Raw genomic sequence first — 18,611 nt, 5'->3', positions numbered from 1 at the left:
CAGACTAGGGACCGAATGGCTAGGCAGCAGTTCTGCGGAAAAGGACCTACGGGTTACAGTGGACGAGAAGCTGGATATGAGTCAACAGAGTGCCCTTCTTGCCAAGAAGGCCAATGGCACTTTGGGATGTATAAGTAGGGGCATTGCCAGCAGATCGAGGGACGTGATCTTTCCCCTCTATTTGACATTGGTGAGGCCTCATCTGGAGTACTGTGTCCAGTTTTGGGCCCCACACTACAAGAAGGATGTGGAAAAATTGGAAAGCGTACAGTGGAGGGCAACAAAAATGATTAGGGGACTGGAACACATAACTTATGAGGAGAGGCTGAGGGAACTGGGATTGTTTAGTCTGCAGAAGAGAAGAATGAGGGGGGTTTTGATAGCTGCTTTCAGCTGCCTGAAAGGGGGTTCCAAAGAGGATGGATCTAGACTGTTCTCAGTGGTAGCTGATGACAGAACAAGGAGTAATGGTCTCAAGTTGCAGTGAAGGAGGTTTACGTTGGATATTAGGAAAAACTTTTTCACTAGGAGGGTGGTGAAGCACTGGAATACGTTACCTACGGAGGTGGTGGAATCTCCTTCCTTCGAGGTTTTTAAGGTCAGGCTTGACAAAGCCCTGGCTGGGATGATTTAGTTGGGGTCGGTCCTGCTTTGAGCAGGGGGTTGGACTAAATGACCTCCTGAGGTCCCTTCTAACACTGATATTCTATGATTCTAAGTGACAGAAAAGGAAAGAGACCTTGGTGTGTTGGTCGATAATAGGATGACAATGTAATGCAGTTACAAAAGAGGCAAATATGATGCTATGATGCATCAGGCAGGACATATTCGAGAGAGAGAGAGGGAAGTAGTAATGCCATTTTACAAGGCACTGGTAAGACCTCATCTGGAGCCCGTACAATTCTGATCACCCACGTTCAAGAGAGATGAATTCAAATCGGAACTGGTGCAGATAAGTGATCGGGGGAATGGAGGGCCTATCATATGAGGGGAGACTGGAAGAGTTAGGCTTGCTAAGCCCAGCAAAACAAAGGTCGAGAGGGGATGTGACTGCTCTCTATAAATACATCGGGGGGGGGCAACAGGGAGGGAGAAGAGCTATCGAAGATAAAGGACAATATTGGCATAAGACCAAAAAGATATTAACTGGCCATGAACAAATTCAGACTGGAAATTTGAAGGTTTCTACCCATTAGAGGGGTGAGGTTCTGGAAGTCTCCCAGTAGGAGCTGTGCAGGCAAACAACTTAATTTTGAGAGAAAGCTGGACATGTACAAGAGGAATTGCATAGCAGGGCCTGGTAGCTCTTAGAGTCCCTCCTGATCCATGTCAGATAGTCATAAAAATCTCATGCTTCAGGTCTTCAGCTGGTCACCCACAGGGTCAGAAAAGGATATTCTCTCTCCCCCTCCCCCCCACAAAGTATTCTGGGGTTTTTCATCTCCTTCCTCTGAAGCACCAGGGATGGCCACGGCTGGAGGTAGGACATTGGCTGGTACGGGCTGATGCTTTGAGGTGCCACTAAGTCTCTTTCTCAGGTCGCTGGTTCTTGCTCACATGCTCAGGGTCTAACAGGCCATATGTGGGGTCAAGAAAAATTTTCCCCCCAGGTCAGATAGGCAGCAACCTTGGGGTTTTTTGCCTTCGTCTGCAGCCTGGGATGCGGGTCACTTGCCAGGGTTATCTTGGTGTATGTCACTTAATCAATTCCCTGCCATTCCAGGGACCTTGGGCACCTCACGCCCTCCTGTTCTGTCTTTGGAACACAATAGTTTAGACTAGGGCTTTGATTAATCGCAGTTACCTCATGCAATTAACTCAAAAAAAATTAATCACAGTTTTAATTGCACTGTTAAACAATAGAACACCAACTGAAATTTTTTAAATATTTTGGATGTTTTTCTACATTTTCATATATATTGTATTCTGTGTTGTAATTGAAATCAAAGTGTATATTTTTTATTACAAATATTTGCACTGTAAAAATAAGCAAATAGTATTTTTCAATTCACCTCATACAAGTACTGTAGTGCAAACTCTTTATTGTGAAAGTGCAACTTACAAATGTAGAATTTTTTGTTACATAACTGCACCCAAAACCAAAACAATGTAAAACTTCAGTGCCTACAAGTCCACTCAGTCCTACTTCTTGTTCAGCCAATCGCTAAGACAAACAAGTTTGTTTACATTTACAGGAGATAATGCTGCCCTCTTGTTAAGGCTTGGCTACACTTGCGAGTTACAGCGCATTAAAGGAGCCCCAGGCGCACTAGCTCACTACCCGTCCACACTGGCAAGGTATGCAGAGCACTCTGACTCTGCAGCCACAGCACTGCTGGGACTCTACCTCGGCGAGTGGAATAACATTTCCTGCGCCCCCGCTGGAGCGCTGCAGCGCCAGTGTGAACGAGGTGTTGCTTTACTGCGCTCTGATCAGCCTCCGGAAATGTCCCATAATCCCCTTAAGTCAAGCAGCCACTCTTCTCATTGTTGCATGAAATCGGATGCAGGAATGAGGAAATGCCCTTTTAAAGCTCCCATTCGGAGAAGCTGGCTGCTTATCAGCTCCGAGAAAACGCAAACGTTTACTGATTGCTTTGAGTGAGTGAGAGAGAGGTGGGGGGAGGGGGGTCTGAACTTACAAGACAGCTCGCTGACACTCAGCACCCCAAAAACCCACTCTCCCCCCCCACATACACACAACACACTCCCGTCACACTCCACTCCACCCCACCCCCATTTGAAAAGCACGTCGCAGTCACTTGCATGCTGGGATAGCTGCCCATAATGCACTGCTCCCAATGCTGCAAATGTGGCCACGCCAGTGTGCTGTCAGCATGGACAGACTGCAGCACTTTCCCTACTGCGCTCGCTGAAGGCGGGTTTAACTCCCAGTGCTCTACATCTGCAGGTGTAGCCATGCCCTTATTTACAATGTCACCAGAAAGTGAGAACAGGCATTTGCATGGCACTTTTGTAGCCAGCACTGCAAGGTATTTACATGCCAGATATGCTAAACATTCATATGCCCCTTCATGCTTTGGTCACCATTCCAGAGGACAAGCTTCCATGCTCATGACGCTCATTAAAAAAATAATATGTTAATTAAATTTCTGACTGAACTCCTTGGGGAAGAACTGTATGTTCCTGGCTGTTTAACCCACCTTCTGCCATATATTTCATGATATAGCAGTCTTGGATGATGACCCAGCACATGTTGTTCATTTTAAGAACACTTTCACGCCAGATTTCACAAAACACAAAGAAGGTACCAATGTGATATTTCTAAAGAAAGCTACAGCACTCGATCCAAGGTTTAAGAATCAGAAGTGCTTGAGAGATGAGGTGTGGAGTGTGCTTTCAGAAAAGAGCAACACTCACATGCGGAAACTACAGAACCCGAACCACCAAAAGAGAAAATTTATCTTCTTCTAGTGGCATCTGACTCAGATAATGAAAATGAACATGCATCGGACCACACTGCTTGGGACTGTTATCGAGTACAGCCCATCATCAGTATGGAATGGCGGTTGAAGCATTAAGGGGTATATGAATCTTTAGCGCAGCTAACACATAAATATCTTGCGACACCAGCTACAACAGTGCCATGAGAACGCCTGTTCTCACTTTCAGGTGACATTGTAAACAAGAAGCGGGCAGCATTATCTCCTGCAAATGTAAACAAACTTGTTTGTCTCAGCGACTGGGTGAACAAGAAGAAGGACTGAGTGGACTTGCAGGCTCTAAAATTTTACCTTGTTTTGTTTTTGAACGCAGGTTTTTTTTGTACATAATTCTACATTTGTAAGTTCAACTTTCATAATAAAGAGATTACACTACAGTACTTAGGTGAATTGAAAAATACGATTTGTTTTTTTACAGTACAAGTACTTGCAACAAAAATAAATATGAAGTGAGCACTGTGCACCTTGTTTTCTGTATTGTAACTGAAATTAATATATTTGAAAATGTAGAAAACATCCAAAACTATTTAAATATTATTCTATTATTGTTTAACAATGCACTGCTGGATGTTTTTTAATCGCATGATTAATCGCGATTAATGTTTTTAATCGCTTGACAGCCCTAGTTTAGACCAATATATTACAACCCTCAGGAGACTAATTTCATTTGTCGGGTTTTGCTGGGTGATGTTAATGGCTTGTGCTATATAGGAGGTCAGACTAGATCACCGGGTGATCCCTTCTGGGCTTCAGCTTTATGACTATCTTTTGCTATTGCCTCTAATAGAAAGGATGAGAAGCCATTTCTCCTATGAAGGCTGTCGCAAGGAATTTAACACACCTATCCCAGCTTTTCTGGATCCAACACCAGATTTTACTTCCTTGAGAGAGATCTGTAAAGCTGCTGAAATCAGAACGTGTGTGTGTCATAATTGTTCAGGGCCAGGTAACTGGATTACGCAAGCATAGTGCAGGGTGAGCAAAGGGGCAGAATTTGGCCCTATGAAAAATTATGAAAGGCTATACTAAACTATCTTGTATTTGCTCAACAGAGTTTACAAACAGACGATCATCTGTACCTGTAACCAGCAGGACAAGCTCCTGGTCAGGACTCCAGCTCATGGTGGTCAGACCAGTGTCCACACTCCCAACACATTCGAGCTGTAAGAGAGCAATGAGCGGCGTGAGGTATTCGTGTATGTATGGGTGATACATATGCAACTGCAAGAAAGGAATGTCTCTCCAATGTATTGTTCTGATTTACAAGGAGCTCGGGGAGATGACAATTGCACTAGCTGTGGCTGCTCATGATTGCCAGAGCTGTGCTCTGGTAACAGGCCCAATCCGTTTTGGTGAAGAGAAGGGAAACTCCAGATACCTGCAAAATGACTCAGTCTTACACACAAGGAGTCTCAGTACACACACAGTGAATTTCAAGACACCAAAATATATTCCAAGCAAACACAGTAAGCATTAAAACAACGTTAAGGCTGAGACATCAGTCTGTAAAGCCAAGACATACAAGATCAGAAGCTAAACCTTAACTCTGACCCTAGTGCTCATGCCAGAAAATATCATCTCTAGCGCATTAGACAAGTTGTTAATACATATTATAGGACATGATCTTGCATACACTAAAATGACAATACTTTACACAGTCTTCAGAATATGCTTTTTTTTTTTTATTAAAGTCTGAGTGACATTTGCAAAATATGCCACATGTGAACAAAGTTGGCTGAAATGGAAATAGCAGCTATCCAAGTTTCAGCACAGACTGGCTGTCAGGGTGTCACCTAACCCTGGAGCTTGCCCTGCCTATTCTAGCCCTCCCCTTGCTGCTACTTCCTTTGCAGCTGCACCAGTTGGAGTACAATAGCAGATCTTCAGGAAGCGTCATTATAGATAGGACACTAGTGAGTTTAAGCAACTTGCCCAAGATCGCACACAAATCTATAGCAGAGCATGGACTAGAACCCCACCCCAAACAAAGTCTGACGTCCCAGTCCACTGCGCTATTCCCTGGGCTAAACGGTTCTGGTTTCTCATTAATGTTGCCTGGCAGTTACGTTTTATGACCTTTAATCATGGAACGTAAACCTTTTAGTCTTTAAATGAGATCTATACATAAGAAACATGATTCTAATATACATTAGTTTTCTCTGAAGATGTTCTGCACTAACTGATAAATATGTTAGGTTTATAATTCAGCTTTGTTTTTAAATAACATTTTGCTCGGAGGTTAACAAATTAACTTATTTCAGTAGGATTCCCGGTGCAGGCATTGGGGTAGGGGCATAGTTCCCAATGCTTCATTACTTTTCATTGTCAAGGAATTAACTGGATGACCAACACTTCCAAGTTATATAAATTCTGCCCTCAGTTACACCCAAGAAACCCCAGAGAAGTCAGTAAGGCTACCTGGGTAAGAATGGAAGCAGCCTATAACTTCTCCTTTTACCTTCCAGCTTACCTGCTTTGTACTGAGGTTGCACAGTATAACATCTCCAGCTGCCGTAGCAACACACACACACTCCTGATCTGGCAGATCTTCAATGCCCACAATGTGGCCACTTCCATCTTCTGGCAGAAAACCATCCACAGTCAAGGAAATTTCATTCGTCACCTAGATGGAGAGAACAGACAATCAGAAAATGACATGTTACTTTGTTTAGATTTATACAAATCCGGGTGGGGGGTAACTATACACTCTAGGCACCCAACATCTCCAAGAAATACAGCACAAATATTACCTCACATGCAGCAGTAAGATTTAATAGAACTCACCACCACTGAGCCAGGCAACTCAGACATCAGACAGGGAAATACCTGACTTTATTCTCAGTTACACTGGAATATTTCATTGCTTTTCAAACTGATTATTTAGGTGAAAGATCAATCAACAAATGGCAATGTTCCTTCACAGAACGTGTCCCATTAAGTATCATTTTATGGCCCCTATGCCCCCCATATCAAATGGACTATAAGAAGGTGCAAGTTCCTGCTGAATTTGCTCCAATGTTTCTGAAGGATCATATAGACAGCAGAGGGATAGCATCACCTTAAATACACATGACTGAAATGTTTTCACATGCTGGTTTTACAGACTACACATCAGAATACTATAGCTAGAACATTAGAGAAAAGCCTCCTCTCCTCTTCCTTAGCGTCTTTACTAGGTACACTGGAGAGCACATTTTTAGCGCCAGTTGCACTTGTACAGCGGAAATAGTCAATCAGCTTCCCTGACCTGTGCGGGCCTTTCACACAGCAAATGAGGAGAGAAAAGCAATGATAAATCCTAAAACGGTGACTGTAAAACCATGCATACTGGCAGGTGATGTGTGTGTGCGCGCGCATGTCAGAGCAGGGCGAGCATATTTAATGACTTAACTTGATTTTTGTCACTCACTAGATTTCAGGTTGACGGTGTCACTAGAATCAGCATGGAGATTCTATAGAAGTGTCCCTCCTCATCACCTGACACCAGGGAAGTATGAGAACTCTTCCATCAACAGAGTTACAGAATAGAGTACGGGGGGAAGCAAGCTAGCTGCAGGGCAGTAGCAAAGCATACTCTTAAGCAAAATGGGAGGGGTCGAGCTTTCAGAGCATTCAGTCACTTGGTCAAAAGCTGCAGCCTGGGACTGCAGCAGACAGAGTGCACTCAGCAAGGGAGAGAAGTGACTCATGCTGCTCTGCAGCATGCCTCCCAGAGAAATCTGTGCAGTACTAACAGATTCCAGGGACAACGGGGCCCAGACCCTCCCGGAGGAAGCACTGCCACAAAGCAAGGGCTCGTAAGGAAGACAGAAAAACTTCTCTTCCCTTGTGTTCTGAGTGGAACTGAAATTTACACCATATTCGGGTTACATCTTCATCTGCAAGACAACTTCTGTACCTTTTCAAGTCCTACCTACGAGTTCACGGCTGCTGTAGCTAGCGGGACGAGCACGCAACACTGCTTGTACAAGTTTTGCAAAACATTGGCCAAATGCGTCTTGGGGTAACACCACCCACGACGATGCAGTTACAATTTCTTTCCTGCTGTAGCACTGATCTTAAAAGCAGGATGGATAAAAATCTATGATTTTTTTAAAAAACAAAATTAAAAAAATCTGATTTTTTTGATAAAATGCTTTTGGAGGAAAAAACCTACCCAAAGATAGTTTTAATTAAGATACATTATAGCTCAAAGATATCTCATCATGAAATAGGGATTATAAATTCTTATTCTATAGTAAGAGACAATATATTCATGTAATGTTTAAGAAAAGTTTTGTAAATAAATTCCAACAGTTCATGGATTAGGGACCCAATCTTATGGGGTTCAAGGGGCTTCTGTATAGATTTAGGTTAATCTTTCTATCTACCCAATGGGACCCAGTGCTCAGTCTAGAAGATACCATCAGAGATGCTTAGTTTTGCAGTTCTCAAACTGTGGATTTGTGTCTCCAGAGATAACAAGCTTGTTAAACAGCAAAAATGTTTTTAAATAAATCAATCAATAATATATAGAGGTTAGAAATAACAGACCTCAACCCTATTGTCCCTCTGCAAATTTGTGTACACAGAGTCAATCCCTTACCTCTCTCTGAAAGTGCAGTTTCAAAAAGTTCAATGAATAGAAGATCGTTGGGGGCAGAATAGATCTGGACAAGGAGAAGAAGTCTGGAGATAAATGTGAGAAGGGAGGGACGGGCAGTAGAAACAAAACTGAAACTGTTTGAGCAGCATATTCCAGAAGCCTTGAGGTCTTTGTGAGTGTAGCCTTCATTGATTTGAGATCTACCATAGCATTCTCTCACTAGAAGGGAAAACCTATAATGTCAGCTGGCCGTAAAAGAGACCCAGTTTCGGAATATTTTAATGAAGTTCCTCTACCTGTCCGTAAGACAGGTATGTGTGCAAAATGCAAACAGTGCAACAAAGAAATGCAAGGCCTGGTTGCCCGAATGAAACAACATCATGAGACGTGTTCTTTCCGTTCTGGTATGAAACTGCAGAAAAACCTGAGAGTCTCTGGATTAAGTTTAGAAGTATGAGCAACAAGGGCGATGTCGTGGTGGGAGTCTGCTATACACCACCAGACCAGGGGGATGAGGTAGCCAAGGTTTTCTTCCGGCAACTAACATAAGTTACTAGATTGCAGGCCCTGGTTCAATCACCCTGGTATCTGCTGGGAGAGCAATACAGCAGTACACAGACAATCCAGGAAGTTTTTGGAAAGTATAGGGGACAATTTCCTGGTGCAAGTGCTGAAGAAACCAACTAGGGGCAGAGCTCTTCTTGACCTGCTGCTCACAAACCGGGAAGAATTAGTAGGGGAAACAAAACTGGATGGGAACCTGGGAGGCAGTGACCCTGAGATGGTTGAGTTCAGGATCCTAACACAAGGAAGGAAGGAGAGCAGCAGAATATGGACCCTGGACTTCAGAAAAGTAGATTTTGACTCCCTCAGGTAACTGATGGGCAGGATCCCCTGGGAGAACAACATGACGGGGAAAGGAATCCAGGAGAGCTGGCTGTATTTTAAACAATCCTTATTGAGAGTGCAGGAACAAACCATCCCGATGTGTAGAAAGAATAGTAAACGTGGCAGGCGACCAGCTTGGCTTAACAGTGAAATCCTTGCTGATCTTAAACACAAAAAAGAAACTTACAAGAAGGGGAAGATTGGACAGATGACCAGGGAGGAGTATAAAAATATTTCTCAGGCATGCAGGAGCAAAATCAGGAAGGCCAAATCACACTTGGAGTTGCAGCTAGCAAGGGATATGAAAGGTAACAAGAAGGGTTTCTTCAGGTACGTTAGCAACAAGGTGGTGGTCAAGGAAAGCGTGGGCCCCTTACTGAATGAGGGAGGCAACCTAGTGTCAGAGAATGTGGAAAAAGCTAATGTACACCATGCTTTTTTTTGCCTGTCTTCACAAACAAGGTCAGCTCCCAGACTGCTGCACTGGACAGCACAGCATGGGGAGGAGGTGACCAGCCCTCTGTGGAGAAAGAAGTGGTTCAGGACTATTTAGAAAAGCTGGACAAGCACAAGTCCATGGGGCCAGATGCGCTGCATCCGAGAGTGCTAAAGGAGTTGGCGGATGTGATTGCAGAGCCATTGACCATTATCTTGGAAAACTCATAACCATCAGGGGAGGTCCCAGATGACTGGAAAAAAGGCTAATGTAGTGCCCATCTTTAAAAAAGGGAAGAAGGAGAATCCGGGGAACTACAGACCAGTCAGCCTCACTTCAGTCCCTGGAAAAATCATGGAGCAGGTCCTCAAGGAATCAATTCTGAAGCACTTAGAGGAGAGGAAAGTGATCAGGTACAGTCAGCATGGATTCACCAAGGGCAAGTCATGCCTGATCAACCTGATTGCCTTCTATGATGAGATAACTGCCTCTGTGGATGAGGGGAAAGCAGTGGACGTGTTATTCCTTGACTTTAGCAAAGCTTTTGACACAGTCTCCCACAGTATTCTTGCCAGCAAGTTAAAGTAGTACAGACTGGATTCATGGACAATAAAGTAGATAGAAAGCTGGCTAGATTGTTGGGCTCAACGGGTAATGATCAATGGCTCCACCTCTAGTTGGCAGCCAGTATCAAGCGGAATGCCCCAAGGGTCGGTCCTGGGGCTGGTTTTGTCCAATATCTTCATTAATGATCTGGAGGATGGTGTGGATTGCTCCCTCAGCAAGTTTGCAGATCACACTAAACTGGGAGGAGTGGTAGATATGCTGGAGGGTAGGAATGGGATACAGAGGGACCTAGACAAATTAGAGGATTGGGCCAAAAGAAATCTGATGAGGTTCAACAAGAACAAGTGCAGAGTCCTGCACTTAGGAAGGAAGAATCCCATGCACCGCTACAGACTAGGGACCAAATGGCTAGGCAGCAGTTCTGCAGAAAAGGACTTAGGGGTTACAGTGGATGAGAAGCTGGATATGAGTCAACAGTGTGCCCTTGTTGCCAAGAAGGTTAATGGCATTTGGGGCTGTATAAGTAGGGGCACTGCCAGCAGATCGAGGGACGTGATCGTTCCCCTCTATTCGACATTTGGAGTACTGTGTCCAGTTTTGGACCCCACACTACAAGAAGGATGTGGAAAAACTGGAAAGCATCCAGCGGAGGACAACAAAAATGATTAGGGGACTGGAACACATGACTTATGAGGAGAGGCTGAGAGAACTGGGATTGTTTAGTTTGCAGAAGAGAAGAATGAGGGGGGATCTGATAGCTACTTTCAACTACCTGAAAGGGGGTTCCAAAGAGGATGGATCTCGACTGTTCTCAGTGGTAGCAGATGACAGAACAAGGAGTAATGGTCTCAAGTTGCAGTGGGGGAGGTTTAGGTTGGATATTAGAAAAAACTTTTTCACTAGGAGGGTAGTGAAGCACTGGAATGGGTTACCTACGGAGGTGGTGGAATCTCCTTCCTTAGAGGTTTTCAAGGTCAGGCTTGACAAAGCCCTGGCTGGGATGATTTAGTTGGGGCTTGGTCCTGCTTTAAGCAGGGAGTTGGACTAGATGACCTCCTGAGGTCCCTTCCAACCCTGATATTCTATGATTCTATGTTTCTCAGGAGGAAACTGCATTGAAGATCGTGCATGTTCAGACATGTTCATTAGGTTGGTAAACTTTTTAATTTCATACTTCTTTCTTAAGAACTGCCTGTATTACTTCTGGACTATTCTTGAATTCTCATGTTTGAGCAAAAAATATAGTTGTTACTCTATGATACTATAATCTTAAATGCAGTTGTGATAAAAAAATAAATAGCTGAAATAGGCAGATCTTTCTTTTACAATTTCACCTTTAAAGTAGTACAGAGTATCAGTGAATGCAATGAGTAATACTAAATGAGCAGAATGGTAATAATAATTAAATAACTGTATTGACTTATTTTGTTTAGGAGAATCCATCCTCAACATACAGGATTCTGAAGACTATCCACCTTCAAGATCACCATCATTTTCCATAGTTTCAGTGTTATTTGCCAATGATAGTGTTTCAGTCACATCATGTATGTTACATAGCCACAGTGTATGCCATGTAGCAAAAAGAAAAAAACCCTCCATCATCCAGAAACCACCATAGATAAGTTTGTGATAAGAATCAGAAGATTACAAAAAGAGGTAATTGATGAAAAAATTTTTTACAAAAACAAACCTGATTTTAAAAAACTTGAACGTTTAACTAAATTCAAAAATTCATATGCTTGTTTTGTTAAAATATTATGTTTGCTGTTGAAGAAAAAAATCCAGAATACGCGAAGTTGCTGTTTTAGTTAAATAAAACAATTTAAATGTCTGTCTGGTGACGTTCTCCTCCTAATACAGCATGGCAAGAAAATCCTACAAATATTAACGATTAACCTGTTGAACTGGAGATAGTTCACCTCCCAATGACTTCAAAAATATCTGGTTCAATTACCTTTGGTAAATGAAATAACCAAACAATCATTAGTTTTACAGCTATATCAGAAAACGAATCTGAAAAGTTTTCAAAATAAATTGCTTTAAAAATGTACAGTGTGTACCTTCTAAAAATTAAACTTACATCTATCTCTGAGTTGTGAAGAATATGTATTAAGGTTATAGCCACCACCAAGAATGCACTTTTATGTAGAAATCTATGATTAAATTGAGTCTTCCTGACTAGTGTCAAATCCACCCTGCTTAAAAGGAAGTTTGAGGGTTGAAATGACAACATTAAATACCTGAGATCATCTACTCCCCTGTCGTGGGGCAAGTACATCCTGTCCCCCTTTGAGGCAGGGAAAAGGGCATTATAGCCCCATAGTTGAGTTCACCTGCCCACCCTTAGCCTCAGGGCAGTCATGGCTAATGACCAGAATCAATATGGTGCCCCTCCCTCGAAGGCTGTGAGGCCTAGTGGCCAGAGTCAATACGGCTGCCCTTCCTCACAGGGCTGCATGGGCCAGAGGCCAGAGTCAATATGACTATCCTCCTTAGCCAGGCTGCGTGGCCTAGTGGCCAGCGGTAATATGGCTGTCCTCCTTAGCCAGGCTATGTGGCCTGATGGCCGGAGATGGTGGCCAGTGGTAGGGGGACCCAGGCCCTCCCTAGTCCACCAGGTCCCAGCTCAGGGCCCTTTCAGCGGAGAGCGTATTCATCACTGCGTGAGCGAGGATCTGACCAAAACACACTGACTTATTGCTTGGTTCTACAACCGGATCAATAGCTAGTCTCCCTGGGCTGCTTCTTACTCAGTCTTCCAGTGACTTGGTCCATGGGTGTCTGGGGTCTTTGGCCTGTGAGGCACCTGACGGTTCCAACGTCTCTCGGGCGTCTGCAGGTAGCCAGATATCCGCCCGTGTCTCGGCGTCCCTAGCCTCCACAATCTGGGGTTCCCGGGCAGGAGCCTCTCTCCTCCGTGGTCCACCCTGACTGAGCTGGGCTGCTCCCTTTTGTACTGATGCTCCAGTTGGAGCATGCACAGCAGGGGTGAAGGGGGCATGGCTTCCTCTGCCCAGAGTCACGGATAACGCCTCCTTGTCCAGTGCAGGGCAAGTACACTCCATCACACCTCCATAATGGAATGGCTCCAAACTAGATTCAATGTCAGAATTTAAGTACTCAGCTGTGTCCCTTTATATAATTAAGGCTCCTTCTGCCCTTGAGAACTATGAAAAAATGGGAGGGGGAGGCATATCGACTCTGCCGGTGGCAGAGCCAAGAAGCTGAGCAGGAGTGGCAGAAGCAAGGGGCGAGAATGAAGCAGCATCCACACAAAGCCTGACTGAACCTGATAATGCACCTCAGATGCTTTAGCCATCAGGCATCAGAGTGCTTTAAAAGCCAAGAGAACTTGATGCACTGGTTACAAGACAACGTGTCTAATGGTTACAGTCAGAGTTCTGGGTCTGACCTCGGCTCTTGTGTCTCACTATGTCTGTGGGCAAGGTACTTGGTCTCTCTGGGCCTCCGTTGACAGACTCTTAGCATAGCCCCCTTTTTAATGAAGATGTAGTCTTCTGAGGAGCAACTGAGCTGTGCAGGCTTAGAGCAGAGCTCCTGCACGCTGCAGGAACAGGGCTACAGAGAAGTTCACTCATGGATAAGCTCATGTCTATGGCAGTTCTTTGCTTATGAGCCTCAACTAAGCAGTCAAAAATAATGGCTCATAACATGCTTTGTACTTATGTCTATTCAGCTTGGTTGACTACTATCATTGCCGTACAGTAGAAGGGAAACTTCACCAGGCACCAATCTAAACGCCTCTTTTATGAATTCAGTGAGAGTTCTCCAACTTTCCTGTTTCAGCACCCTCAGACTGCAGTGGCAGAAAGAACTGAATTGGACAGGACATGTAACTTTACCAGGACATAAATCCACATTTTCATTATTATGCACGTCTGCCTTCTAGACTGCAAGCTTTCTTCAGAGCTGAGACTTTTGCTGGTGTACCCTGCAGTACTGCAGACATAATGTCGGCACTAAACAAAGTCTATGTGTGCTCAGTGCTGCAGATATAGTGTGCTCACTGCTGTATAGAACCTGGCGGGGATAAGGACTGAAACGAAGGCGTTTACAATCCAAAGAGATGATTCGATCTATATAGGTGGATGGAACACAAGACACTGCAGCGGAACGCATTTCCAACCAGGCAAAGCCAACCTACTGCTCTTTGTGATCACAAGAAAAAAAAAAAAAGTATGGTCACCAGGTCCAGTCCTGTAACACTCAGAGTGCTCTGAATGCCCAGTAAGTCAATGAGCATGAAAACATTTACCATCCTGCAAGTATGAACCCACAATTAGCATCAGGAAAACAGCCCTAAACAAAGCTTTAGAACTTCCACCAGTAACTCACCCCTTGAATGGCTGGGTCCAGCTCCAGGATCCCATATTCTGAGCCAATGAGCAGCGTCCCTTGGTCTGCACGGAGGCAGAAACACTGAGGACTCCCCAAAGCCGGGACAGGCCCATGCTCTCGAGCGTACAGTAACTTCAAATTTCTCATTGTATCAGCAACACAGGAACTGGAGAAATGCAATCCCCCAAAGAGCTATTAAAACAAACACACAGAGAGGGAGCTGGTTTCAGAGTAGCAGCAGTGTTAGTCTGTATTCGCAAAAAGAACAGGAGGACTTGTGGCACCTTAGAGACTCACCAATTTATTTGAGCATGAGCTTTCGTGAGCTGCATCCGATGAAGTGAGCTGTAGCTCACGAAAGCTCATGCTCAAATAAATTGGTGAGTCTCTAAGGTGCCACAAGTCCTCCTTTTCTTTTAGGGAGGGAGCTGTAAACTGAGCCTGAGAAAGGACTTTTGTGACTGCCTCCAGAGGAAAGAGCGAGTCCAAGGAAGGAGGGGGCTACGTACTTTAGAGAGAAGGTGAGCAGGAACTGCTGAAAGCCAGCGGGCGAAGGGGAAAAGGCAGTCACCGCTCTCCAGCCTCACCCGGACACAAGAGCAAGGGGCACCCCAGCCACCTGAACAGGGGCAAGATCGCAGCCACCACCAGCAGGAGTTTTATTTATTTCCTTTTTGTCTCCCGCGGGTAACGCCTTGTCACGACAACAGCGCCGAGGCCAGCCGGGCTCCTCCGGGAGGCGCCGGGGCCGGCGACCCTGGAGCCGCGGGGGCTGCGGGTCACTAGAGCGGCCCCCCAGCCCGCACGGGGAGGCCCCCGGCCAGGCCCACCGGGGGTGGGTGGGTGGGTGGGGGGCAGCAGCGGGGGCTCTCCGGGGAGGTTTATCAGCCCCCCCCCCGCGGGGTGTGCGGGCTCCGCCGCCCCCGAGGGTTAAGGCTCGGCCCGGGAGCACGCGAGAGACCGCGGGCGGGCACAGGGCACCGGCTCGGCGGCAGGGGGCGCCCCCAGGCAGGGCCCCCGCCGAGCGAAGGCCGGCCACGGGGACGGGCCCGGGGCGCTCCTCACCGCGCGCCCGCGCCGCCGCTCAGGAGACGGGCGCTGCCATCTTGAAGCCGCGACCGGCGCTTCCGGGAGGCGCATGCGCAGGAGCGGGGCTGCCGCCCAGGCAGGCCAGCGGCGGGGCGCAGGCGCGTTTCGGGTGGGCGCGGGGTCGAGGCTGGGCTCGCGCCCGCGGCCGAGCCCCGGTGCCGAGCCCCGGCTCCGCTGCCCCCCGAGGACCACAGACTCCCAGGAGGGCATCTAGTCCCCCCCCGCTCAAAGCAGCGCCGAGCCCCCATGTTTGCCCCATCCCCCCACGGCCCCCTCAAGGACTGAACTCGCAGCCCTGCGTTGAGCGGGCCAGTGCCCAAACCCCTGAGCTCCCCCGTCCCGCCCCGCGAGCCCCGCGAGCTCCCCTCCCGCCGGGGGCCGCTGCAGCCTTGGCCTGAGGGCGCTGGCCAGGGGGCAAGCGATTCAATGGGTGCGATGGCCCAGCCTCTCCCAGGCCCTCGTTAACGGCATCTAGTTCGCATATTAATTCGAAGGGGGGAGGGGCAGCTCAGTGGTTTGGGCATTGGCCTGCTAAACCCCGGGTTGCGAGCTCGGCCCTTGAGGGGCCCTGTAGGGATCTGGGGCAAACATGGGGGCTTGGCCCTGCTTTGAGCAGGGGGCAGGACGAGAGGCCCGCCTGAGAGTCTAGGACTGAACGGGCAGATTGACTCTGCCCAGGCTAAGTGTCCTCACACCCTCTTGTCAAGTTTCAGAGGAGCAGCCGTGTGAGTCTGTCTTCACAAAGAGAACAGGAGGAGGATGCCCCCCTAGAGACAAACACATTTATTTGAGCGTGAGCTTTCCTGAGCCACAGCTCACTTCATCGGACGCATGCCGTGGAAAGTGCAGCAGACTTTATATACACACAGAGACCATGAACCAATACCTCCTCCCGCCCCACTGTCCTGCTGGCAATAGCTTATCTAAAGTGAAAAGAACAGGAGTCCTTGGGGCACCTTAGAGACTCACCCATTTATTTGAGCATGAGCTTTCCTGAGCTACAGCTCACTTCATCGGATGCGTCACGAAAGCTCATGCTGAAATAAATGGGTGAGTCTCTAAGATGCCACAAGTCCTCCTGTTCTTTGCGACTACAGACTGACACGGCTGCTCCTCTGAAACTTATCTAAAGTGATCACTCTCCTTACAAGGCGGCTGATAATCAAGGTGGGCCATTTCCAGCACAAATCCAGGGCTTAACAAGAACGTCTGGGGGGGGGGGGGGGATGTAGGAAAAAACAAGGGGAAATAACTGGCTCAAGGGCCCATCTTGACGATCACTATTTCTCCTGCTGATAATAGCTCAGCTTAACTAATTAGCCCCCTACTTTGCATGCTTTCCCTGCGTGTACCGACCTACCCCTCTTCTCGCCCTGTGTTCCAGTCTCTGCAGCCAGTGAAGGGGGCTGCAGCCCACGGAAGCTACGCTGGAATAACTGTGTTTCTCGCCAAGGTGCCCCACGCCCTGCTGTCCCGCTCCCCCAGAGCCCTTCCTGGAAACCCCCTCCCGCTTCGGGGCCCCGGAGTTCAGCTCCCGGGCAGCGGGGTCTGGGGCTGCAGGAGGCGCCGGGGCTCAGACCTGCAGCCCCACGGGGCTTGCCAGGGCTCCCGCCCGGTGGGGCGCGCCGGGGCTCGGGCCAGGGTTCGGGGCTTTGGCCGGTCGGGTTTGAAAACGTTTCCCGGCGCGCCCCTCCGGCCAGCCCCGCTGGAAGGCGAGTCCTGCTGCTCCCGCCGCTCCCGCTTTCCCCGCCCGGGGGGAGGCTCTGCCCCGGCGAGCCAGGGCGGGCGGCTGCGGGGATCCCGGCAAAGCCTCCGGGAGGCAGAATCCCCCGCCCCGGGGCCGGCTCTGGGCGGACCGGGGCCGCCCGCACCCCGCCTCTCTCCGCCCGGCGCCGCCCCGGGCCCGCCGCTCCCGGCCAGTCCCCGAGCGGGCGGGCGGGCGGCGGCCGGGAGCGGAGCGGAGCGGAGCGGGCGCTGCGAGCCGGGTAAGGGCGGCGCGGGCCCGGGCGGGCCGCGGGCCAGGGCCCCACCCGGGGCGTGCGGATCCTGGCGGCAGCGGCTCCGCCCCGGGCTCCCCGCGGGCTCCCCGCGACCCTCCGGCTCGGCGCCGCGGAGGGGGGGGGACCGCGGTGTCCCGGGGCGTCCCGGGGCTACCCCCACCCCGGCAGTGCGGCGCGTCCGGCAGCGGGGGCAGGGAGCGTCCTGGGGTCACCCCCCGCCACACGGGGCACAGGGGGCAGGGAGCGTCCTGGGGTCACCCCCCCTCCCACAGGGAGCAGGGAGCGTCCTGGGGTCACCCCCCCTGCCCCACGGGGCACAGGGGGCAGGGAGCGTCCTGGGGTCACCCCCCGCCACACGGGGCACAGGGGGCAGGGAGCGTCCTGGGGTCACCCCCCCCGCCCCACAGGGAGCAGGGAGCGTCCTGGGGTCACCCCCCCCCTCCCGCCCCACAGGGCACAGGGGGCAGGGAGCGTCCTGAGGTCACCCCCCCCGCACACACACACCCCGCCCCACAGGGCACAGGGGGCAGGGAGCGTCCTGAGGTCACCCCCCACGGGGCACAGGGGGCAGGGAGCGTCCTGGGGTCACCCCCCCCCTCCCGCCCCACAGGGCACAGGGAGCAGGGAGCGTCCTGGGGTCACCCCCCCCGCACACACACACCCCGCCCCACAGGGCACAGGGGGCAGGGAGCGTCCTGGGGTCACCCCCCGCCCCACAGGGGGCAGGGGGCAGGGAGCGTCCTGGGGTCACCCCCCGCCACACGGGGCATAGGGGGCAGGGAGCGTCCTGGGGTCACCCCCCCCCCCGCCCCACAGGGAGCAGGGAGCGTCCTGAGGTCACCCCCCCCCCGCCCCACGGGGCACAGGGGGCAGGGAGCGTCCTGGGGTCACCCCCCCCGCCCCACAGGGCACAGGGGGCAGGGAGCGTCCTGAGGCCACCCCCACGGGGCACAGGGGGCAGGGAGCGTCCTGGGGTCACCCCCCCCGCCCCACAGGGAGCAGGGAGCGTCCTGGGGTCACCCCCCCTGCCCCACGGGGCACAGGGAGCAGGGAGCGTCCTGGGGTCACCCCCCGCCACACGGGGCACAGGGGGCAGGGAGCGTCCTGGGGTCACCCCCCCCCGCCCCACAGGGAGCAGGGAGCGTCCTGGGGTCACCCCCCCCCTCCCGCCCCACAGGGCACAGGGGGCAGGGAGCGTCCTGAGGTCACCCCCCGCCACACGG

The 18,611-nt window shown here is 49.7% G+C and overlaps 2 protein-coding genes across 12 annotated transcripts in view; one reads left to right on the top strand and one right to left on the bottom strand.

Moving 5' to 3' along the window:
* Positions 1-16,891, bottom strand: part of ELP1 (elongator acetyltransferase complex subunit 1) — a 116,654-nt gene extending 99,763 nt beyond the window's left edge. For 6 of the 9 annotated variants that reach the window (XR_012159185.1, XR_012159184.1, XM_073346011.1 and 3 more), the window contains exons 1-4: positions 15,365-15,468; positions 14,297-14,491; positions 5,935-6,087; positions 4,544-4,625 (exon numbers count right to left, since the gene is read on the bottom strand). Coding sequence is in view for 7 of the 9 variants with exons in the window: in XM_073346011.1 (XP_073202112.1) it covers positions 4,544-4,625; positions 5,935-6,087; positions 14,297-14,491; positions 15,365-15,439 (505 nt within the window). In the remaining 2 variants the exon portion in view is untranslated. Of the gene's footprint in view, positions 1-4,543; positions 4,626-5,934; positions 6,088-14,296; positions 14,492-14,808; positions 14,995-15,364; positions 15,469-16,748 lie in introns of those variants that run through there. The other 3 variants (XM_073346016.1, XM_073346014.1, XM_073346013.1) reach the window with 3 other exon arrangements.
* A 114-nt stretch (positions 16,892-17,005) lies between these two features.
* Positions 17,006-18,611, top strand: part of TBC1D2 (TBC1 domain family member 2) — a 41,215-nt gene continuing 39,609 nt past the window's right edge. The window contains exon 1 of one of the 3 annotated variants that reach the window (XM_073346022.1): positions 17,006-17,373. The gene's annotated coding sequence lies outside the window, so the exon portion shown is untranslated. The remainder of the gene's footprint in view (positions 17,374-18,611) is intronic. The other 2 variants (XM_073346025.1, XM_073346020.1) reach the window with 2 other exon arrangements.

Source organism: Lepidochelys kempii, chromosome 5 (genome assembly GCF_965140265.1).
Source record: "Lepidochelys kempii isolate rLepKem1 chromosome 5, rLepKem1.hap2, whole genome shotgun sequence".
In the NCBI taxonomy this organism is placed as follows: Eukaryota; Metazoa; Chordata; order Testudines; family Cheloniidae; genus Lepidochelys; species Lepidochelys kempii.
This window is presented reverse-complemented; position numbering and strand designations above follow the sequence as displayed.